Raw genomic sequence first — 24,170 nt, 5'->3', positions numbered from 1 at the left:
TGCAACCAGTCGTCCTGTCCCTGCAGCTGAAAAACACCCCTACAGCATGATGCTGCCACCACCATGCTTCTCTGTTGGGACTGTATTGGACAGGTGATGCGCAGTGCCTGGTTTTCTCCACACATATCGCTTAGAATTAAGGCCAAAAAGTTCTGTCTTGGTCTCATCAGACCAGAGAATTTTATTTCTCACCATCTTGGAGTCCTTCTGGTGTTTTTTAGCAAACTCCATGCCGTCTTTCATGTGTCTTGCACTGAGGAGAGGCTTCCGTCGGGCCACTCTGCCATAAAGCCCCGACTGGTGGAGGGCTGCAGTGATGGTTGACTTTCTACGACTTTCTCCCATCTCCCGACTGCATCTCTGGAGCTCAGCCACAGTGATCTTTGGGTTCTTCTTTACCTCTCTCACCAAGGCTCTTCTCCCCCGATAGCTCAGTTTGGCCGGACGGCCAGCTCTAGGAAGGGTTCTGGTCGTCCCAAACGTCTTCCATTTAAGGATTATGGAGGCCACTGTGCTCTTAGGAACCTTAAGTGCAGCAGAAATTTTTTTCTAACCTTGGACAGATCTGTGCCTTGCCACAATTCTGTCTCTGAGCTCTTCAGGCAGTTCCTTTGACAGCACCTGAGTTAAATATATGAGTGTCACAGCAAAGGGTCTGAATACTTAGGACCATGTGATATTTCAGTTTTTCTTTTTTAATAAATCTGCAAAAATGTCAACGATTCTGTGTTTTTCTGTCAATATGGGGTGCTGTGTGTACATTAATGAGGAAAAAAAAATTACTTAAATGATTTTAGCAAATGGCTGCAATATAACAAAGAGTGAAAAATTGAAGGGGGTCTGAATACTTTCCGTACCCACTGTAAGCCTAGTCCCAGACTAAAGTGGACGTTTGAGCTGTTTTAACTGAAAGAAACTTGCACTGACTGATCTTAAAATATATCAGTGCCTCTGTTTTGTCTTAAAATGCACATCAGTTTTTTCTATGAACTATTGCCTAGTCCTGGCTTAGTCTAAGCCCTGTCTGTGAAACCAGGCCCTAGTCAACTAAAACTTGACTAAACAAAAAACAGGACAAGGTTGACTAAATATGATGATAACTAAAATGTATATTTGACACAGGACTAAAAATAATTTAAAAGACTAAATTAAACATGGCTGACAAAATTAATGTCTGACAGATTTTGCTGGAGTCTTTCTCTAACTTGATTTGATTCCCTCAAACTCAGACAAGAGGATGAAAACCTCAACCAGCTGAAGCAGATGACCCCTCTACTCCAAAACTGTAATGGCTCTGAGACGTCCCTACAGACCATCCTGAAGAACCAGCAGAGCTATGAAAGCAAGTCAGACCAGATGGCCGACTACAGTCTCTCTATGGAGGAGAGGCTTGCCCTCATTGAAAAGGGCATAAACAACGGCGTGGCAGAACAGTACAGCAAGTGGGATCAAATCAACATGAACGTGGCCAAATTCCCACCTGACAACATGGTGTTGTATGAGGACCTGGAAAGGATCAAAAGTCCCTCAGCCAAGGAGTCCGTGTCAATCAACAACAATGCCATGGTGTCACTCGAGAGTCTTGAGAATGGCAATCGGATTCAGAAAACCCAGTCTGGGGAGAATTTTAATGGACGAACGGATCAAGTTCCCTTGCGGTATGAGTCGACGAGGACCGTCTCCACAGGTGTAACGGCTTTAAGTGACATGAGTCTTTCTCGTAGCACAGAGGAACTCTCGCCAGAGAAGAAATGTCCACCGGCCCCAGTAGTGAAATCTCAGAGCATTGCCAACATGGACGCTGAAGGAATGAAGCTATACTCCATCGAGGGAGAAAGCCCCCCGTATGAAGTGGCATGTGCAGCCAGAACGTCTATAAGCGGCGCTCAAGGCCAGAGCATCGTCCGCTCCAAATCCGCCTCTTTGCTAAACGACCAGCCATTGCAGATCTACCCTGGTTCCTCTGCGTCATCCTCTGACCTCTTGTCCAGCTCCAAACCTCCGATTAGCAGTGCCCGCTACCCCACTGGCCCCCCTCCGCAGTACAACATCCAGTACGCCAGTAGCACTGTGCCCAAAGACAGCTTGTGGAGCCAACGTACCCCCGTACCTCCTGAGCAGCCCTACCTCCCACCGCAGCACTCCCTCGCCAACACCAACTACTCCAACCGCAACAACGCCCCCCCATATCCCCAGCCCCAACAACGTGGCCCGCCCAAGACCCCGGACATGTGGGCCAAGGAAAGGATGCTGCCATCTGTTGGCCAGCGTGGCGCCTTGCAGAGACAAGGTAGCGGGTCCTCTGGCAGTCCCATGTGCATGCCGGACCCACGTCGCATGCCAGGAATGGAAGGAGAGTACATGACCTACCGGGACATTCATGCAGCAGGCCGTGGGCCTCTGCAGATGAGCCAGGCGCTCCACAGACCCTTGTCTGCCCGCACGTACAGCATGGACGGACCCAACGCTCCCCAGCCGCAGAGTGCCCGGCCCCCACCTCACGAGCTTCCAGAGAGGACCATGTCCGTCAGCGACTTCAACTACCAGCACGCCAGCCCCAGCAAGAGACCCAGCATGAGGGTGAAGTCAGAGCACTCGTTGCTGGATGGGCCAGTCAGCGGAGGCGGCAGGGTTCCAGCAGACTGGAGGGACCAGGTCATGAGACACATCGAAGCCAAGAAGATGGAGAAGGTATGGTCGTTCTTACAAATAGTGTATGCGAAGACAAGCATAGCTGGGGCCAGTTGTTCAAAAAGTTTAATCTGGATCAGAATTATTTGAATTTGAAATCCCATGTTTTGCTATCCAGGATCAGGTAACCCATGTTACTTTTGTGCCGGTTTTTCAAAGCAAAATTGGATTGAATCACCCTGATCCAGATACACACTTTTTTCAGATTTCCAAATCTGGATTACTAGTGCTCTATGGAGCCCCTAAAGGGACATGGTGATGGAAAATGGTTGCATTGCGTTTACACAAATAACTACTTCTTGCTGGTCCATCTCTGAGGTTTGTGCCAATGTAGTTAACAATCAGTGATTTAAAAAAAAAACTTTAAATTAAATATAATATTTTTGTTTGATATTGACAGCTGTTTGGGAATATAATACATCTTACAAATGTTGTATTTTTTGGACCAGTTTTAAACTTTTATTACATACACCCTTCTGCTGGGGTCAGATTAATCCAGTTTTTTGGATCAGAAGTATCCCAATCTTACTAAAACGTTTTGAACAACACAAACTGAGAATTTAATCTAGATCAAAACCAAGATTGGAGTTTGTGATCTAATCCAAATTCAGAATCCTTTTTTTTCTTTTTCTTTTGAACAACCCATTTTCAAGATTTGATCCAATCTGATGGCCAAAATCCGATCAGATTACTTTTAAACAACTGGCCCCTGGAGTTAGGGGTTTGTTCAAATCCATAACTTTGAGTATTAAACTTCGTCCTGTACTATCTGCACTAGACATGAATGATACTTCCAAGTATGCAGCTTGTTGAGGAAAGGTGTGCTACTACTTTTGAAATCGATTGAACTCAACTCCGGTCCTGGAGGGCCACTATCCTGTAGAGCAGGGGTGCCCAACCCTGCTCCTGGCGATCGACTGTCCTGCAAAGTTCAGCTCCAACCCTAATCAAACACACCTGAAGCAACTAATTAGGGTCTTCAGGATCACTTAAAAATTAAAGGCAGGTGTCTTTGATTAGAGTTGGAGCTAAACTTTGCAGGACAGTCGATCGCCAGGAGCAGGGTTGGGCACCCCTGCTGTAGAGTTTAGCTTCATCCCTAATCATATACACCTGAAAAAATCCATCCCATGTCTTCAGGATTGCTTGAAAATGTACAGGCCAGGTATGTTTTATTTGGGATAGAGCTAAACTGTGCCAGACCAAAGTTGCCCATTACTGGTTTAGTGCAGGGGTCTCCAAACTTGGTCCTGGAGGGCTGGTGTCCTGCAGAGTTTAGCTCCAACTTTCCTCAACACACCTGCCTGGACGTTTCTAGCATGCCTAGTAAGACCTTGATTAGCTGTTTCAGGTGTGTTTAATTAGGGTTGGAGCTAAACTCTGCAGGACACCGGCCCTCCAGGACTGAGTTTGGAGACCCGTGGTCTAGTGGGATTATATAACTTAGACCTGGGGTGTCCAAACCTGTTCCTGGAGGCCACTGTCCTGCAGAGTTTAGCTCCAGCCTTAATTAAACGCACCTGATCCAGCTAATCAAGGTCCTTTGAAGTGCTAAAAACAGGTGTTGGAGCTAAACTCTGCAGGACAGTGGCCCTCCAGGAGCAGGATTGGACTCCCCTGGATTAGATTTACACTGACGAAGACACCCAAACCAAATCTAGGGTTCAGAATGTCATAGTGCAGCAGTAGAGTTTAGCTTCAGCCTTAATCAAACACATCTGAACCAACTAATCAAGGTGTTCAGGATTACTTAAGAAACAGGCAGGTGTGTTGGAGCAGGGTCTTTGGCTACCCCATTATGATTTGAGGATGGGCTTTTTTAATTTGGGCTAGCAAGCAGCAACATAGTAGGGTGATAAAAAGCACTCAAGGTGTGGCCAAAATCACATACTGTCAGAGTAGGTACTATAGTTGATAAGGAATTAACTTCATGACTAAAAAAAAGATTTTCTGTACGTAATAGGTCATCTTGGTACTTTTTGCCTACTGTTTTATAAATACTGTGAATTTGGAACATATTGCTCTTTTGACTAACTGTTTTCGCCTAATATATAGTAGAAAAGTAGGCATATTCGGACACAGGGTTAGACCACCTTAGCAAACACAGAGCAACAACCTGGCAACCACTCACAACCTCTTGGCATCATAGTGGCAAGTTTTGCATGGGCACTCACAATCTAGTTTCTGGACCTCACCTCTGAAATAACACGCTCCAGCATTAACTGCATGTATATGGTATCATTTATTTTCTCTCCTCATAAAAATGCTCTTTACACAGTATTTTTCTGCACGTTTTTATGTGGACATTAACACATTAACCTCCTCTAACCCTTGCATGTCTCAAAGTGTACTCATGGTTACTGCATGCTCACATATGTCATCATTAAATGCATGTGTGTTTGTGTGCATGTCGTCATGTGTTCAGAGCGCTCTCTCTCGGTCTTTGGCCACTCTCATTGGCAGTCAGAGCTCTCTGGCCTTTAGCGCTCTAGACGGATGGCAGATTGGAGCTCATGGGCCCAGCGTGAGTATCGCCCCACTGAGACCTCACCTCCCCAAACTTCCAGAGGCACAGTGGAGTCTCTCTCAGTTCCCAAAGGGTCATCCTCTCTGCTTGCTGTTTAATCTGTGTATTCCCAGCAAACTGAGATGCATTTGTTACTTAACATTATCTGTACAAGCTGAATATGTTGGGTGTTTCCCAACCCTGTTCTTGGAGGCACACAAACAGTACATGTTACTCAAACAAACAAACCTTGACCTGAAAACAAATGGGTCAGATAAGGGAGACATCTGATTTGTAATTCTTATGTTGTTCCAAACCCGTACAACTAACTTTCTGTCATGATATACAAAATAAGATGTTCAGCAGAATGTCCAAGCTGCTCTTTTCCATACAGTTCTGCAAAAACTGGCTCTTGAATAGTCAACAAATGGTCTCTAAGCAGCAAGCATTGAACAGAATGGCCCTTGTGGAGCTCAAGACCCCCACCCCAAATGCACCCTTCTCAGCTTATATCCAGTGTCGGCTGGTTTGCACAATTGCTCTGTTTCTTTGGGTTGTCTAAGTAATAGGAGATTAAGAACATTCCTAGCCACTAAACCATATACACTAAAGTCCTGGAAACAAACACTCTTTCATTCTGTTTGTGTGCTTGAAAGCACAATCTGCACTTTTAGCTGAAAGGCTCATGAAATCTGTTATGGAAAATTGTATGCAAATATTTTATGAAATATGACTAAATTTTTGTAATATTGACTCTGATAGCTGATTCACCTAGCTGATTAGAGAACTAAAAGTAAACCTTCCTGTTGGTTGAAATGACAAAGAACTGGAACATTAATCTTCTCAAGCTTATGAAATATATTGGGAATTCCGCATTTATGGGAAATGGCTGCAGTTCCCGGGCCCAATCACAAGTGACGTCCAGCCTGTTTCCAGACAGATTCTTTATTAGAAAATGCATGTGCTCATTGTTTCACCTTCGGTTTCACTCCGGAATGTTTTTAATCTAATCTAATTCTTATGTAGCTGTATGTTTTAATGCTGTAGTCGTCCACTGTAGCTAGAAGTACTCAAAATACAACCCATAATGGCTAAATAAGCGTCATCAAATACGGTACACCTTTTTCCTTAGCTTGTTGAGACATTTTGTGCTGTTTCCCTGCAGGACGATGTCTTCAGTCCTCAAGGACAACAGGGCTACCATATCGACACTCTGAGAAAAGTAAGTGCTTTTTGTATTTGAAAACGTAGAATTGTATCTGTGTTACTTGGTTTATCGAATGCGACGACATTCAGATGTTTTTAAACGTGTTGCTACATGTACACACTATGAATGCACAATTATGAGATACTGACCCAGTGGGGAAGCCTGACTCTAGCATTGATTAATTAGCTCTAATTAATAAGCACTGCTTTAAAGAATTCTCAGACGTGTTCTAATGAAAGCTGAGCTTTCTAGCACATTAAAAATGTGCTCACCACTGACTGCAATAAACACATGAAAGGGGGCCAAAATTACAATTTATGAATCTTGTCATTGCAATTATAATTTAACTGGATATAAATATTTCTTACAAGCTTTATACTTTCTTTTTAAATAACTTTGTATTTTTGTATTTATATTTTCTTGCATATTATCTGTCTTTGTCTCTCTGCACCTTAATAAGAAAAAAAATCTTGATCATCTTGATTTTGTTCATGTTATAAATTTACTGACCTTGGTCAAATTTTATTTGTGCAGTTTTGTGCTATTTAGTTTTGTTGTGTGCTGTTTGTACTTGGTGTATGACTTTCAGAACTTGTAAAAATGCTCTCTTAGTCTCTCTGGAAAAAAACAAACATTTTAGTGAGGTGGATCAATTAGAAATAAAGCTCCAATTAGAATTAAAGGCTTCATCTGTCAACAAGGATTTCTTGTTCTTCTGATCAGATTCATGGTCAATTGTTTACTGGGAACTTTCTGCCCCCTGGTGTCTGGAAAATGCGTCACGTTGTAGCAGGACACATGTAGTGAAATGCTTACAAAGCACAAAGGACCATCCTTTGGTTTTTATTGAAAAAGCCTACTAATGTCTCTTTAAATTTAATTTCAGCGATAAAAAAAAAAAATGTCACAAAAGTTAAATCTGAATAAAGCTTTTTGTGCATTTTTACTGATTTCTATTTGCTGTCAGTGAAATTCATGACTCTTCTGTTAAAGAGGACAGTCCCACATCACTGAAATCTCATAAATCTACACCTGCTGTTTCTCTCAAAGTAGCCTCTGTTTAGTCCACAGGCCTGTGCCAAAACCTGTGAGTTGTTTTGTCTTTGAGGAGACAGATAGTCCTTGGTTGACACTGGAGTTATGAAACATCATCAGATGTGTGGTGATTTAATGAGCAGAAATACTAAGTGCATGTCTTGATGGTGTTGGTGTGCATTTACCCGTCAGGTGCCTTTGATGAACGGCCAGATGTGTCCTCCTGTGAGATCTCCCATGAGCTGTGGTCAGCCACCGATGGCACGCCACCCCTCACGAGAGCAGCTCATCGACTATCTGATGCTCAAAGTGTCCCAGCAGCCCCCGGGCCCTCCACGGGTCCCACACGAGACACTGCAGCAGGAGGTGCACACATTTCTGACAGAAATCTCAGCATGCAGATACATTTCTGGACCATCATGTTAACATGAAATCTAAACGAACCCTGTTTGCTTTAATACTCGTTCCTGGTTTCATTTAATATAAATTGTTTTAGAGATCTGTCATTAAAAAGCCTCTGAAATTACATTATTTCTTTGACATCACCTAGATTTGGATAATGTTAACTAAGGTAGATATATATTTTGGCACCCCTGTAGCCACTTCATGTTGACTGATGTGTAACTGAAGCATTGTGGGTAGTGTGACACGTGTGTCTGTCTTCAGCTCCATGTGAAGATTGAGAAGAATCCTGAGCTGGGTTTCAGTATTTCAGGAGGAGTGGGTGGACATGGGAATCCCTTCCGTCCAGATGACAACGTAAGTTATTTTATTTATTTTTTGTGTGTTAAATTGGTATTTCTGGAGCTTTAATTTCAGTCTGTCTGGATCATTTGGTTGATCTACTTTTTCTACCATAAAAAAACACCATGAACTTAAACTGAACAACAGACCTTGGTAGGGTCTGGAGACCAGAATATTAAAAAGACATGAATATAAATTAATGCTAATATAATTTTGACTTGGCCAAAAGAGCAACCGTTTAGGTGTGCAACAACCTAGGAAATGCTTATGCCAAATTAATAAATTATATTTATTATATTGCTATTCAAATGTTTGTGCTGTAAGATTTTTGTCTTTTGTTTTGTTTGTGAGAAATTAATACTTTTATTCAGTAAGGATGCATTAAATTGATTTATGATGACAGTAAATTTATAGTGTTACAAAGGATTTGTTTCAAATAAATACTGTTCTTTTCACTCCTCAAAGAATCCTAAAAATTCATGGTTTCCACAAAAATATTTGGCAGCACAACTGTTTTCAACATTGATAATAATCAGACATGCTTTTTGAGCAGAATGATTTCTGAAGGATCACGTGACACTAACGACTGGAGTAATAATGCAGAAAATTCAGCTTTACATCACAGGAATAAATTACATTATAACATATTCAAGTAGAGAAGTTTTTAAATTGTTATAATATTTCACAGTATTACTGTTTTTATGGTATTTTTGATCAAGTAAATGCAGCCTTGATGAACATGTGAGTTTTTTCCCAAAAACATTCCAATTTTACCTTGTAACACTCCAAAGAGAAAGGAAAACTTGAAATCGCATCATATGACCCCTTTAACATTTTTAACAATAGTGTTGTTGTTGTTTTTTTTGTAGTTTACGCCAAAACTGCTACTAACACTTGTATATACTAGACCTTTATTCAACTGCAGTCTAACTAGTCTAATGAATAATCAGTTCTTAAATCGTTAATGATCAACAGGGCATCTTTGTGACGAGGGTTCAGTCAGAGGGACCTGCTTCAAAACTCCTTCAGCCTGGGGACAAGATCATCCAGGTAATTTCTACACATCCATCTCTTCCACTCCTCTCTTACTATTCACGTTTTTGTCTTTTCCATACCTTAGTAATTCACTAACCTCAATCAACATCCTCTTCCAGGCAAACGGATACAGCTTCGTTAACATCGATCACGGATATGCAGTATCCCTCCTGAAGACGTTCCCCAACACTGTCGACCTGATCATCATTCGAGAGATGGCCGCGTAACAGAGCACCGTCTTATTTTTGTACCGAGAGGAGCCAGTGCTATATATAGCTAATCTGAACTGATGTTAACGGGACGATGGTTGACCGTCAGTGAAACCACTGAATCAAGTGGAAGACAGAAGCATGCGCCTTCACTGTGGGATAGTCTGTTGGTGCAGTCCATACGAATACCTGTGCTTTTGTAAAGATAGTTTTTGTTTTCCTTTTTTTTTTAAGTCGTCACCTGGGTGTAGAGCTCTTGTGGGACATTAGCTGTAGCTGACCGTTTGAGGGCAGGGCTCTCTGTCACAACTCACTCATTTTTTTTCATTTTTATTATTTTAAAGAGATTTTTTAAAACCACTTTTATGACCTGTGTGAGATTCAGAGCTAGAAGACAATGCTACGTGCTAACTGTGGTAATGAATGTAGAACTGGGCTGAGCTAAACCGAACTGGATGTGAACTCTATAGGCCTGGTGGTCACCGTTCTCACCTAATTGTGAAGAACAAATCCCTCAAATTTTGATGAAAAACTCTGCTCGATGCTATAAACTCTTCTAGTCTTCGTAACTTGAATTGCCTTTATCTACTTTCTGCAACGTTCCTCCAGTGAAATAAGAGTCTCTTCCTACTTTAATGGAGCGAGACAAACTTCAGCCACCAGTAAGGATGCGCCGAAATGCTCCCTGTACGTGAAACTTGGACAGGAACACGATGAAGAATTTCCATGAGGATTTCGAAAGAGAAAAAGACATACATGGAAACAGAAAGTGGTTTTTAACCAAAGCATATTGGGATACTGGCGGCATGAAACTGCTGGCATGTCAACTTCTTTCCTTCTTCTACAACAGAGCCACTGATTCCTACGCAACTAATCCGAGTTTTTATTTCTTATTTCATTTTGGAAACGGTTTTCTATTCTGTGAGGAAGATTGTAGGCATAATATTTTATTCTCTTACGAAAACATTCTAACATTTGACTAGTGGTGCAGTCATGGACGTTCGTTTGCTGTTCGTTGGCTTGGATGCAGGGCTGAGAAACGTGCTATAGACCCTGAACTGTCACACATGGGTTCGACCCCGAGCAATACTCATTTAGATCCACGCCGCATATTCAGTGGCCTTATTGGGCTGACATATGACACAGTGGGCGAAAGAGCAATAGAAAGTCCTTTATTCCATTCGCAGGATGCAGTCCGTTGTGTTTTTTTCTTTTTATAAATAACGAAACCCATTTAGTATTTCTTGATTGAAAAAGCATTTTATATTAAATTTTTTTAAAGACAAAAACGTAGGAAATGGCATTTCAGATTATTTGTAAAAAAAAAAAGAAAAAGTTCGTAAAGTGAAAAATCAGTGTGCGAATGAATGTCTCGTCACGTTAGCGATTGCACTGCTGTTTCCAAACACCCCTACGAAGATTATCGTACCATTGTATGAGGATACATCGACTTCAATAGCAAAGAGATTCGAAAGGCTTTGTAAAACGTTAAGAGTAATGTTTGTATTTGATGAAGTAGTCGCGTCGAAAGGCCATGAAAGACTTTTGCCATGTCTGCATATGAGGAGAACGACCTACTGTCGATTGTAGTACTGTTTGTATTATTTGCATGAAATTCCTCCTTTTGATCGTTCTTCGCTGTATTCTTCGGTAGACTGGAGCGCTAAATGAATTGAAGTAATCGAATTAACATACTGATAATGTAACATCCACAATTTGATGTGAAAGAGCACTGTCAGCATTTTTACGAGAGCTCAAAAGAGTTCAATTCTAAATTGATTCGCAGTTGAATTCAGACCAATTTTCGCACTATTTTAATTACCATTGACGCGCTGCCCTCAGAGTGTGTTAAAATAAGTAATGAGTCACCATTGTTTATGAATTGGAAATTAATTTACTACATTTGATTATTTAAAAAAAAAAAGAGATTAATCGCACAGTTTTTTATTTAAAGTACAAATTTAATGGATAAAACAACGGCCTCCAATTTAGCTGGGAATGATTCATTCAACACGATGTTTTTGTGGACACTGTTACTTCCATTTTGTCACCAATCAGTCTAGCGTAGAATCCTTGACTGTCACTTTTTTATTTTGTCTGCAAAGACATTGTAAAAATGTAATAACGAACAGTGACTAAAAACAACTGGTGTTTTTTTTTTTTTAATTGTCCCACCTTTTATTTATTTAGTACCCTTTTCTTTAGAGATTACTAATCAAAATGTAAATACTTTTTTAAAAGGTTTATGATTTGTTCATGGCATTAGTGATTACGTTTTTAAAACCAGCAATAATTTGCATCACAGAAGCAGCCCTTTTAATGTATAGCTATGTCAAAGGTTTCTCCGCAAGCAGCTACTATTAAGATGATTGGTATGCATTTATTCAACATTCCAGATTTTGTAAATAAATTTACTTTCCATGGTGTCCTGTGGAAAGAATAAATCAACTAATGCTCTTTCAATGTGTATGTTTGTTCTTTGTCGATAGGTTTTTTTTTTTTTTGGTCCATAAAGTGAAAGTCAGTGGGGTTCAGTGATGTATTGGACCCCACTGGCATTCATTGAACAGACAAAAATAGTAAACAATTCTTTAAAATATATATTTTGTGTGTTCTACAGAATAAAGAAAGTCATAAAGGTTTGAAATGATGCTGGATAAACAACAAAATAAGATCATATTTGGTTAAACCATCTAATTTTTTCCCCTCTCAGTTCTGCAGTTATAAACCTGGTCTTATTTTTTTGGCAGATACGAGTGCATTATTAGGTTTGAGATGGGTGTTTTCCTCACACCACTATATTTGGCAGATTTTTGTTACTAACCCATACAATATTTCACAGTCATTAATCAAGACTGATAGGTGTTAACAAAGACGTGCCATTAGATGGGTCTGCAAAGTAAAATTAGATGAGTAAAGAAATGTAATCGTTGCATTTATCAGGTGTAGCTCAGTACTCGGTTTACTGATAATGCAACTACACTGCTGAAGTTAGAGGAAATGCCTTCAGTGTTCACACAGGTAAGAATACAACCAAGCCTTCGACACCTTCATTTGCTTCATTTCTTCACTGAAATCACTTCCAGACCAGAAAGCAGTGGCGCTGTGCTTTCACATGGAGGACTGTCTCGTATCAGGTTCCTGCTCTATATATAACCAGAGGGCAAAATACAAGAGTGCTTTCAAAACAGATGCAGGGGTGTTGTGAAATGAAAAGACATCCAACAACAGACTCATTTCATTGTTTTCCTGTGGACAACATATGAGTGATTTCAAATCAAACGGGTTCTCCGCTTAATCATGAATGTATACTTATATAATCTATACATTAATTTGTGTTTTATGTTAATTTATTCCCATCTACTTTCATGTTAATTCTTTAATAGGGAAGGAGTGACATAATAACGACTTGTTTTTTTGTTTTGTTTTTTAAGACCAAGTACAAAGGCTTCCCCAGTCATGATTGCTTTGCCATTTCAATGTGTCTATAAAGCCCAAAAATGCTATCTAGCTGGGCAACTCTGCAGTTTGAGGCAGCAAGTATTCAAAATGTGCCAGTGTTATCCTCTCTCATCTGCATGGTCTCGATCAAGATGTGTTGTGATTGAATCAACATGTCCTTCAAAGAGGGCTGTTCTCCGGGTCAGCAGCAGATCACTGTGTGGTGACATCTGATACAAACACTGCTGATGTAAAAATAACCTTCAGCAGACCAATGTGTCCACTTAAAAGTTGTTTTCTTGCGTTTTGGATCTCAACAAGACTGGACCTTTTGATGCAGCCTTAACTTCTGAACACATTTTGCGGCTGATTCTACTAAAACACCTTATTTTGCAACCAGTGCCATACTGAAAAACCCCAGTAATAGCCTATGATAACCGTGGAGGCTGTAGTAACTGGTGTACAGGATGAATATGTATGGGTGTGGAGATCTGTCTTATCAGTACTATTACCATTCTCAGAAATGATTTGGAAATCACTAGAACATTGTGCAATTTGGCTTGACGCAAGTAGTGACTAGACCTTTCTGCCTCCATTTATCACAAAACATCTTCACATTTAGGTCAAACTCGCATTTACAACTGCAGAGAACAATCAAATCTAGCATCTGACAAACAAGACAAAGAAACGCAGCTCTAGAACTATGCTTCAGAGCAGAAGGTTGTTTTGTACAGTAAGCTCGTTATGACTGGCGCAGTAAGCCCCGCCCCGCGGACGTGTCAATCACCGTGACGTCACGACCACTATTAAAGAAAACCAACAACCAACAGCCAGAAAAACACACACACACCAGCGGACTAACAGCACGGACCGTCGCCAAGGGTGTAATACAAAGTCTCTATATTGTGGGAGCTTCTCTTTTTACTCGGATACGGCAAGTAACTTAAGACACTTTTTTTCGCATTACATTTCGCTTTAAACCTCATGCTAAGGTTATAGGAAAATATGACTCGTTTCGGTAAAATGACTCCGTAGTAAGCCTAATATACGTTTTATTAAAGTTATTCGTTGATATAATGTCCTTTAATGTGTTAACTTAGTCTAAAATGGTGAACTTGCGGAGTTTAACCGAATATGGTTGTTAGCTGATGCTAGCATGTTAGCTAGTAAAATTAGCCTGTTCCTTTCAAACTAAAAGCTGAAATGTGACACGAAAACTTCAGATTTAGGTTTAAACACGCATGTTTTATTATTAACGCGTTGTTTGTTTCGCATTTAAATCGATTTTGTCTTTCAGGATGGCTGAGATGAAAAACAAGTCCGTTTGTTGCAGTTAGCTGCATGTATTTGAGTGTGTATTCGGATAAAGTTAATAGTCCGTTTATATATAATCATTACTCGAGTAATTAACTCCCTGTGATGATGTTTTCGGTTTTATTTCGTCTCAGTTCGTGTGTTGATTGAGATAAAGATACAGGAGACTCAAACCCCGGCTAGTTAGTGTATCTTTATCACCAAGTGAACTGATAAACGTCTTTTTAAAACGCTTCCCCGTCTTATTTTCCTCAATATCTTGACTGAATTGACATTCTGGTTGTGTATCATTGTGTCTTCGTTATTAAGGGTTGTGCTTTGGCTCAAACGGGAAGTGTCTGAAACAAAGGAGAACACAGGCACATTCACCCTGACTCGGATATAAAGCAGATAACCCGCTACATTAGCGTCCATCCGCACTCGTTCACCCTCACAGCATCGACGCTTGTGTGGAGTTTTATGCGCTTTATAGACGACTGTCTGTTTGTTAGCCGAGATGCTAGTGTTAGCATGACTCAGTGGATTTCATTATGAGGCCTCAAACACTGATCTAGCTCTATAAAAACACACACTGTGTGAATATCACACATATACTATGTTTACATGCTACAGTGTGTTTTTAGACTTTATCTGAGCTGTATGCGTCTTTTAAATGCTTGGTGCATTGAGACAGCATGTGAGCTTTGAGGAATGAGCTGCTTTCTGAAGTCTATCCATTTATGGTGTCTTTTTAGCTTTGTGGTTTGCTTTTGTTCAAATATTTGACTTGGTTATCACTCAAGTCTTTGTTTTGCACTATCTGCCATGTATTTTCTGTCATCCAGACAGGGCTAAATGGACACGGATAGCCGAAACACATGGGGGGGGGACAGCTCTGTTGTAGCTTTGCCATTTTTGGCTTTATCAAAATATGAGGCCATGTGTAGGGAGGAGGGTGCTCCTACTAGAGGTGTGTGATATAATGGCGGCAGGTCAGGATGGTCGGGGTATTTATAGTCGAGACACACTGGTGGAGGGAGGCTGTTCTGAACAACATGTCACATTGCACCCTTGTGACGGATGAAAACTAATCCAGCCGTCCATGTGAGCGAGAGCGAGGCAGACGCACACGTGATGCAGTCCATGTGGTGGCTTTTCAGGGGAAAACCTCTGACGCTGAAAGGCGGAGGCGAACTGCTGCAATCTTGTTTACTTCGAGATGTGAGGCCCCTGAAAGCACGCGGCCCCTCGCTGAAATGTCAGTCCTGACAGGTCTCGGGTTTATTGCTGGAAAGCGGCGGCTGTTGCTCCGAGCGTTTGGATGTGGATGCTGTTCCTGCTGTAATCCGTCTCCGGCTGAACATGATGTTCCAGCTGTTCCACCTACAGAGACATTTACACCTCACACTGCTGGTCAGCATTGACCCGTCAACACGCAGTATAGTCACACTTCATCTGCCTAGCAGGTGTGCGAGTAGATGATGCCAGTGAAATTAGAATGTTATTGAGAACTTTATTAAGTGTTACACTATAATTGACTGTTTACATAAATGCATAGTTATTCATAATGTGATCATGGAGCAAGAGTGGGTGATAAAACCAGCCCCCGCCCCCCTTGAAGGTCAAGTTAATTTTATTTAATTATATTTTCTCTATAGCACCAGATCACAACAGAAGTCATTTAAAGTTACCTTTATGATAGAACAGGTCTATACCTTGTTCTTTTTTATTTTTTTAAACCAACTAAAAAGCCTTATTATTTATGTTATTTATACGACGGCATGTCATTTCGGTCTCTACATTATGGTCGCGCTCTCTGTATCTGCGTTCCGCCCCGATGCACGCACACACACACACGTGAGCACACTCCCACTAGTGTTTGTAAATATTAAGCCGCAAAACGACTATTTGCGGTGATTTTAGCATCTGCCGTCTCACTACATGAGGACATAAATTAGGGCTGCACGATATATCGAAATATGGCAATATGCATATCGCAAGGGTGTGCGATATCATTATCATTTTAATAATAGGCTACTTAAATCAAAACGTTGCAAAAGGTCAAAGTTTTAGTTCAACGCATATAGCAGAGAATTGCTTGACGTTAAAAAGAGTTAAGTGCAATAAGTTGCAGAAAACAACTCTTTGCCGTCTCGTCTTGCTGTCTGACTCACACCTGAAGTGCGCGCACAAGCCGCATCTCACGCAGCGTCTCTTCAGTTCTGCCACACACCTGCACAGCGCACACCTGCAAAGCGCACACCTGCAAAGCGCACACTCACACTCACACGCACACTCGCGCGCGCACACACACACACACACACACACAGAGAGATGTGTTTCAGACAGAGTTGATTCGTCTTTCGCATCTCCTCCTTATAATTCTGTGTGTATGTGTCTGTTCAAACATGTCAATAGTAAGTTACCCATCTGCGCGTTAAATATCGCATGCGATTTATCGTGCAGCCCTAGTTACAATGATATAAAATTAGTGTCATTATTATTAGCATTTGATCGTTTCATTTGAGTAAAACTATTCTCATGTCATATACACACAGAAATGTAAAGGTATTCACGGCAACCCATCAAAATAAAAGTTTGGTTTAACTCGAAGACATTATGGCAGAAATATATTACTATTGTTCAGTAGACTGTACGTAATAGGCTGCTACTACTAAAATTATTAAAACCTTATTTTTAAGGAATAATCTTACAATATTTCTACAATGTTTTAATTGTAATATTAAATTACCTTTATTTTCCAAAAAATAAAATTAATTCATCACTTGAACGATAGATTAAATGAATGTTTTGACTTAAAAATGTAACATAAGGTTGGAAAAAATAAAACATTTCATAGGGCCCTAAACATTTAATTTGTTAAACTTTTAATAAATTGATGTTCAATAGTTACGGGCTTTACTGACGAGATGCGCATGAAAATCGCATTCAATTTTTTGCACAGCCCTACACTAATATAAACATAAAACTGAAATTGAATAAAAGTAAAAAATAAAATGCTACTCGTCACTGTATGGGGTTTATTTATTTCTTTGTCACTCTAACATATAAATAACATTACATCCATGTAGTGCAAAACTGTGATAGAAATTTGTCAGAATAGTTATTGATTGATACTTTTTGTTGTAGCTACAATATATGTTGTCTTGTAGCCCAATCCTAATATGTTTGTTTAATTTGAATTTCGTTTGAGTTTTTCAATACTTTGTAATCACTTAATTCATTTGACACTCAGCAGAAATTAATTTTAGAAATAGACTTTGTGAATCTTGCTTTCTTATCTGGTTTTATTACATAAAGAGGTTCACATGGTTTGGGATAGTTTGGTTCACATCAAACACTCTACTGTGAAATTTTCCTCGGCATAATTTTGAAGGCATTAGGAAAATAGTTTAAAATAGTACAGTGCATGACACAATATTTTGGGGAAGTCATGCTGTACGTCGACTGTCAAATGTTAGTGGATGGAATTACAACAGCAGCGTGGAGATTTCATATTGTTAAAGTAAACAGTCGGTAATGATTACGAAAGAAACCGAAGCAGTAGGACAAATTAAAAACCAAACGATAGCGGAGATGGAAAACTTAATTTGAAACTTTTTCACAGCAGTATTAAACACTGAGAAATTCAGAAAATGTGTAACCAAGAATGCACACACATGTTAAACATTTAACCTAGGACTGTGATTGTCAACCCCTAATAAGTCTTATTTGCATTCAGTTAAATAATTAAAAACGTTCAAAATAAAGATGCACAACGTTAAATTAACATTAATCAACACTTTATTTTAAAGTCCAATTAATTAACTACGACTTTTGCCTCCAATTCCTAATTTGCTGTTTATTAATAATTAGTAGGGCTGGGTAAAAAATATCAATATCTCTATATTAATCTATTCTCATTTTTACGGAACGATATAAATTCTTAAATCCCAAGAATCGATTAGTGTAGCCTGTTTTCAGTTAATGGACAGAACACTGAAGGGCACCTCCCATCCAATATATTGCAATAAGCATTGTGCTTGGGTACTTTTAATATGAAACGGTCTCCGATTTCAAATTCTGTCCATTGTATTGCAGTATTCAAACAAATGTCATTTTGGCGCTGTTTGTGGAGTGGCAGATCGCTGTAGTGCCTCAGTTTAACAGACGCGGCAGTGCGAGGCGCACGTGAACTGATCATCTCCCCCACATTAATACCAGTTTCAGCACAAAATAATCATGACTAAACATCCGAAGGCAAGTTAAAAGAAAGAGTACAACTTTACAATCTGTATCCTGTCTCATGTAATCGCTCAGTGTTCAGCCACGCAAAGACGTCAATATAACAGCTTGTAAACAATGTCACGTAACGTCACATTTACCTCAGAAAAACATATTTGGTGACCATAAACTCATTAGTGAGCTAGAAGAATAAACCGTAGAGAGGGGCATTTTGCTAAATATATACACCATATAACATTCATTATAAATGTTACTGTTCTTCAATGTTTAATTTGTTTGAATAAATCCATCAAGTTATGACAGCCACCATTGTTTATTTAAAAAAAAAAAAAAAAAAAAAAAACGAATTGAAGTAGAAATATTATGTAATTGTAACTTATATTTTAAAAACTTCATTAAGTGTAATTACTATAATATTGAAGGTTAACATTGATTTGTTAATGTAGTACCAACTGACTCGTATATATTTCACAGCATTAGTTGATTTATTTGATTTTTTTTTTCCTTGAAAATTTGGCATGTACTGTACCTGATATCCAAAATCTAAATTGAATCGAATCGTGAAAATTGTCAAAACCCAGCCCTAATAATTAGTAAGGTAGTTTATGTATTGGGTAAGATTGGGGATGCAGAATATGTGCTTTCTAAGTACTAATAAACAAGCAATATGTTAATAATAGGCATGCTAATAAACAACTAGTTAATAGTGAGAATTGCTCCCTATACTAAAGTGTTAACTTAACATTTGAGTTTATGTATTACGACAGAACTATCAGACACGCCTATGATCTTAGATTGGAGTTATTCAGAAGAATGTGTGCTTGTCAGATAATGGTCGTTTACAGCTTGTAGACAACTTTTGGTGCTGCGAATCACTCTGTTTTTGCTAATGGGTGCAGAGTGTTTTTATGTCATGATCTTAGTACTGACATTACTGTTCTGTCTCGTCTGACGTAGCCTCTCTATATAATGTGTTAATGACGGCTTTTACTGGTTAACAGTGAAACAAACCGCAGGTTCCAGGAAGTCTCACAGGTTGACCTACATGCATCCAGCTCAGTCTGGTTGTAAAACAATCACATGACCGTGGCGTGAGTTGCCAGGAATGGGCTTGAATCAGACGATTCTGTGCCAGGATGAGGCTCATGCCAACCCGATGCCAAGAAAAGCGTTCAGACGTCTGATTCTCCATCTGCAGCAACGTTGCACCTTTATCGCTGTAAATCCTGTTAATGAAGCCTGTCTTTGATTCACGCTTCACGTTATGCTGACGACTCTCGTGTTTTGTTCTCAACAGGAATCGCTCACTTTTGGAGAGATGGCCCAGGAGACCAATCAAAGCCCCGTGCCCATGCTCTGTGCCACCGGCTGCGGTTTCTACGGCAACCCTCGGACCAGTGGCATGTGCTCGGTCTGTTACAAAGAGCATTTAACACGACAGAACAACGGGGGAGTCAGTCCTATTAGCACAATGGGTATGTGTTTCCGCTCTTTGAACATCTTCACGGGCCGTCGGCCGTGTTGGTGAGATTGATTGTTCCTCAAGCATCTCATTAACTGAGGGGCTTTGGTCTGTTCCAGCAGCTTCCAGCAGTGTCACCAGTAGTCCTACCTCTGAATCCTCAGCCATCCAGATCATCGAAGCTACACTAAACAACTCCTCGTCTGCTAGCGCTAGTGCTGAGTCACCTAGCGGCTCCACCGCCACCGCTGCCCTTCCCGTTACACAACAGATGACGGAGATGAGCATTTCCTGTGAAGATGAGGTGGTCTCGCCTAAAGTAGAACTTCCTGAACCAGGTTGGTATTTCTGTTTCAGACTTGAGGAAGTGTCTCAAGAGTCAAGACTGTTCAGAATTGAGTGCTGACTTTACTGCAAGGAAGTGAACTTGTTTGAATAGAGCACAGTTTAAAACGGTTTACATGTGCGCACACGCACATATATATTTAGATGCATATGCATACATGCATTGAGCGTACACTAATACTGCATACTCGGGGACTTGTATAGTTAAAATTTCACCAGAAAAGATTGTTTATCATGTATTAAAAAAACAAAAAACTTGTAAAATTGTAACTGCTGTATTTTTCGGTGTACTTGGATTTTATTCTGTGTGTCTGTAACGCTTGTTATTGCAACTAACAGCCTTATTTTATGGCAATAAAAACAAATAACTACTGTTGAGGTCATTATGAGTGTGCTAATTCAGCGTGTGCTGTGTAGTTCTCTTAAATGAGAATTCATACATGAAATTTTATGTTTACAAAATCTTTTAACACTTGATACTCGTATGTTAAAAATGAAAATGAAAGTTCAAGAAGACTGCATTGCATTGTGGGGTACATTGCTAAGTGTTAAGCAAGTGTTGCTAACACTTTTTTTTTTTTTTTTATATATTCACATTGCATCAGCTACACATTTTGGGAAACACTTAAGTAATCCAATTATTTAGTGTATACAAAATGTTTGCGTACTATACACGGTGCTGTACATACTGCAGAAATCATAGTATGCAATTTTCAGTGCTCTGTCATTTTAGCAAATTAATTTTATTTATATATATATATATATATATGGGGAAAATATTTTAATATACTTTATTTATTTTTCACTTCAGTCAGATCAGTGAAGCATTTGATCATTGCGCCCCTGCATGACTCCTGACAGTTGCTATTATTATTATTTTTAAGATATTAATATAGTATATACCCTTTTTTTTTTTTTTTTTAAGTACATGTTCTGGACGGGATTTGTAATTTACCTGAAATGTCTGGGTTTTGGATTGTTTCAATTGGTTTCATGTTTGCTGAAGGTAAAGAGTGAAAAGAAGTTTGACCGACAGCGTGCAGGCATTGCACATAATAGCATGTGAGAAGGTGGATCTACAGAGAATAAGAGTAATGCACATATACACGCATATAATGTCTGAGGACTGTCGATAGGAAAACAAAGCCAAAACTAGGACATTTTAGGCCGTTTGGAAATCCCAGCCAGAACATGACCCAGGAAAAAGAGCACATACGGTCACTATATATTATAAAACACTGTTTGAAATTTAAGTGTTTCTTTAAAAGTTCTGCAGATTGTGTAAAATGCTACTACATGTCATGTTTCATTCTTCGTCAAAGTAATCCACTCTGTTTGCTTCAATGTATCAATGAAACTCTTCCCGTGATCTTCGCTTGTAGTTGTTTGTGAGCTGTTAATTCGTGTGACTGTTTTTCCAGTTGTCACTCAGCCGACAGCGTCCACCGCTCCTCCGAGCACAGCTGAAGCTGAAGAGACCAAAACACCCGACGCCTTCAAACCCAAGAAGAACAGATGCTTCATGTGCCGCAAGAAGGTCGGCCTGACAGGTGGGCACAGCCAGCACGTTCACACACACAGCTCAGATGCAGTCTCTCCGTACACACGTTCTGATGTGCTGATGTCTGGTTTGTCAGGGTTCGACTGCCGCTGTGGGAATCTCTTCTGTGGACTCCATCGCTACTCGGACAAGCACAACTGCCCTTACGACTACAAGGCGGAGGCTGCGGCCAAGATCCGCAAAGAAAACCCGGTGGTGGTGGCCGATAAGATTCAGAGAATATAAAGTGCTCGCCGTCGCACCTCCACTTTGCGAGAGATCAGCTACAAGGACTTGCACTTTGACCTGTGATCTGAAAGACTAGTTTTTTTTTTAATTACAGTATGGGAAAGAAAGAATCTTGTTTCTAAGCCAATGCATGAGTGATCACTTCGTTTCCATCTTTCTTTTGCTTTCTGTTGTTGGTATATGAGCTTCAAGTTAAAACAAATGGGGGAAAAAAAAGAATGCCTATAAAAGGTGTGAAGCCAGAGACATTTGCCTAACGTGTCTGTTTCTGAGTGGAAGACGTGCTGTTGTTCATTTACTCTGTGATGTGTCTCCCGGTCGGACTCTGAAGACTGTTACGGCTCTGACCCGAGCGCCGTCAGAGCAGCAGTGCATGGCTAGCTCATGTAGCAGATGGACGCTCTTCTGTTTCCTCCGGGTCGAACGTTTGGCCCTGCCATTCTCGAGTCAGCCTTTACGACATTTATCAGCCATCTTTCTGCTCGAGCATCAGCCAGTGGCAGTTATCCAGCTGTTGGAGTGATGCTGGGGTTTCCCTGTCATTCGACTGTTAAAAATGATTTTTAAACCATTGACTGACTTTGTGAAAAATATGTAATCCAATTGGGATGGTTTAATGCAGCCAGACCAGAATGCTTCATGATCAATTTTGAGCAACTGCATCCATGATACCCTGTCAAGTTCAGATGAGGTTGGACGTGGCAACACAAAACCATTTATTCATTCTTCCCCATTTAAGTGAATAAAATATATTTTTAATTTCATTGTTGTAATGTGACACCAATTTGATTTATGGGCTTGTTGGGTTTAAAGTGGGTGTTTTGCATGGTTGGTCAAATGAGTATTTTACAGTTGACTGCATACTAGAAATCCATTTCAAATTTTTTATTTTTTTTTTCCTGTCTTTTTACTTTCTAATTCACCTTTCTCGTGTGATTGATCTTTTTAGTGGGTATTGAGTGTTAAATGCTGGTAAGAAATAATGGTATCGTTTAGTGTCCTGTAATCAGCCCGTTGCGCCTGCTCAAGTGTTGTGAGTATGAGTTAGTCGCCGTTGTGTTCATTTGAGGCTCAGTCCGTTTCTTGTTTTTTTTTTTTTAGGTCTAGCTGCACAGCGCGGTTTTATTTTAGAGCTTTGTGAGTTTACACAGTAAAACTAACCATCTGTTCCGATTTGATTTTTAGCTATGCAAGTTTGTACAAACTAGCTTTATTTATTTTATGTATTGCGCATATAATCTTGTTACCCACCATTACTGCGAAATTGTATCATGTAAATAAAATTATGTACAGAGATATCATTAAAATGTGTACGGTCCTGTTGTCATGGTGTTATAAAGATGTCCGTTCTGTGGATAAGATTTATTTCTGCAAAATAAATGTAAAGACTAATTTAAAAACGGGTGAATTAGCAGTGTGTCACAGGGTTGCCAGATGTTTTCCCCTTCAAAACTACTGAAATTATAATACAAAAGATACAATTGCTAAATGGTCAGGAAGAATTATTTTGTCAGATTATGTATTTCAATACAAATATAATTTGGTAAAAAATTAACCTGTGGCAACAAAAGTAGCCCAAACCTGTGGGGATTTGGCAACCTGATACGATCACGAGAACTACGTGACTGCTTTAATTCAGAAATGACGGCAACACTCGTCTTTTCAATAATAGTAGGATTGTGGCAAGCTTACAAGAGATAAGGAATTTTCATTTTCCCGCCAATACACCCGAACGATTTAATCAGTACAATGAATTTAAAATGTTTCAGGGCCGGATGTGAAACCAGAGGCTGTATGATAGTTTGGTCGGCGCTATACATTTTTTGGCCACCAGAGAGCCGCATCATACAAGCTTCGATTAATTAACTCTTACTAGAGTTTAACTAATCATTTCCTTAAAGGGGTCATATGATGTTGCTAAAAAGAACATTATTTTGTGTATTTGGTGTAATGAGGAAGGCCAAACAAAGTAGTTTCGCTTTCACAACGAAACACAGCGTCACACACGGCGGCCTAGAGTGAGCAGAGGCGGTGGGCTTGCAGCAACCACATGTGACAACCCCGGGCTAGACTCTGTCCACGGTGAAAGCCGATCTAGCGATCCACAGCGTGAAGTTGATGTATTTCCTCAGCAACCAGCACAGATCAGCTCCAGGCATGACGAAGCG

At 40.0% G+C, this 24,170-nt stretch overlaps 2 protein-coding genes across 4 annotated transcripts in view; both read left to right on the top strand.

Moving 5' to 3' along the window:
* The window catches only part of LOC107667260 (protein LAP2-like), a 100,088-nt gene extending 88,216 nt beyond the window's left edge, over positions 1-11,872 (top strand). The window contains exons 21-27 of one of the 2 annotated variants that reach the window (XM_016458885.1): positions 1,230-2,691; positions 5,117-5,215; positions 6,363-6,419; positions 7,632-7,805; positions 8,106-8,198; positions 9,159-9,233; positions 9,338-11,872. In XM_016458885.1, the coding sequence (XP_016314371.1) occupies positions 1,230-2,691; positions 5,117-5,215; positions 6,363-6,419; positions 7,632-7,805; positions 8,106-8,198; positions 9,159-9,233; positions 9,338-9,445 (2,068 nt within the window). In that variant the 3' untranslated portion in view covers positions 9,446-11,872. The remainder of the gene's footprint in view (positions 1-1,229; positions 2,692-5,116; positions 5,216-6,362; positions 6,420-7,631; positions 7,806-8,105; positions 8,199-9,158; positions 9,234-9,337) is intronic. The other variant, XM_016458886.1, reaches the window with a different exon arrangement.
* A 1,805-nt stretch (positions 11,873-13,677) lies between these two features.
* zfand5b (zinc finger, AN1-type domain 5b) lies at positions 13,678-23,309 on the top strand. Of its 2 annotated transcripts, none has more exons than XM_016458891.1 (5): positions 13,678-13,802; positions 19,704-19,881; positions 19,991-20,206; positions 21,635-21,763; positions 21,851-23,309. In XM_016458891.1, the coding sequence occupies exons 2-5, from the start codon at positions 19,725-19,727 to the stop codon at positions 21,997-21,999; spliced, it is 651 nt and encodes a 216-aa protein (XP_016314377.1). In that variant the 5' UTR covers positions 13,678-13,802; positions 19,704-19,724; the 3' UTR covers positions 22,000-23,309. The 2 variants fall into 2 exon arrangements, with proteins under 2 accessions (XP_016314377.1, XP_016314376.1); XM_016458890.1 differs by having other exon boundaries at positions 19,988-20,206.
* The last annotated feature ends 861 nt before the right edge of the window (positions 23,310-24,170 follow it).

The sequence above is a fragment of the Sinocyclocheilus anshuiensis genome, unplaced genomic scaffold (genome assembly GCF_001515605.1).
Source record: "Sinocyclocheilus anshuiensis isolate Anshui unplaced genomic scaffold, SAMN03320099.WGS_v1.1 scaffold952, whole genome shotgun sequence".
Taxonomy (NCBI): domain Eukaryota; kingdom Metazoa; phylum Chordata; class Actinopteri; order Cypriniformes; family Cyprinidae; genus Sinocyclocheilus; species Sinocyclocheilus anshuiensis.
The sequence above is the reverse complement of the archived record's forward strand: the minus strand, read 5'-3'. Positions and strand labels throughout refer to the sequence as shown.

Excerpts from the sequence above, each read along its gene's own strand:
- zfand5b (XM_016458890.1), top strand. The coding sequence starts at position 19,725 with ATGGCCCAGGAGACCAATCAAAGCCCCGTGCCCATGCTCTGTGCCACC. Across the intron at positions 19,882-19,987 it reads CAGTCCTATTAGCACAATGG|CAGCTTCCAGCAGTGTCACC; the intron begins GTATGTGTTTCC and ends GGTCTGTTCCAG. Across the intron at positions 20,207-21,634 it reads AGTAGAACTTCCTGAACCAG|TTGTCACTCAGCCGACAGCG; the intron begins GTTGGTATTTCT and ends CTGTTTTTCCAG.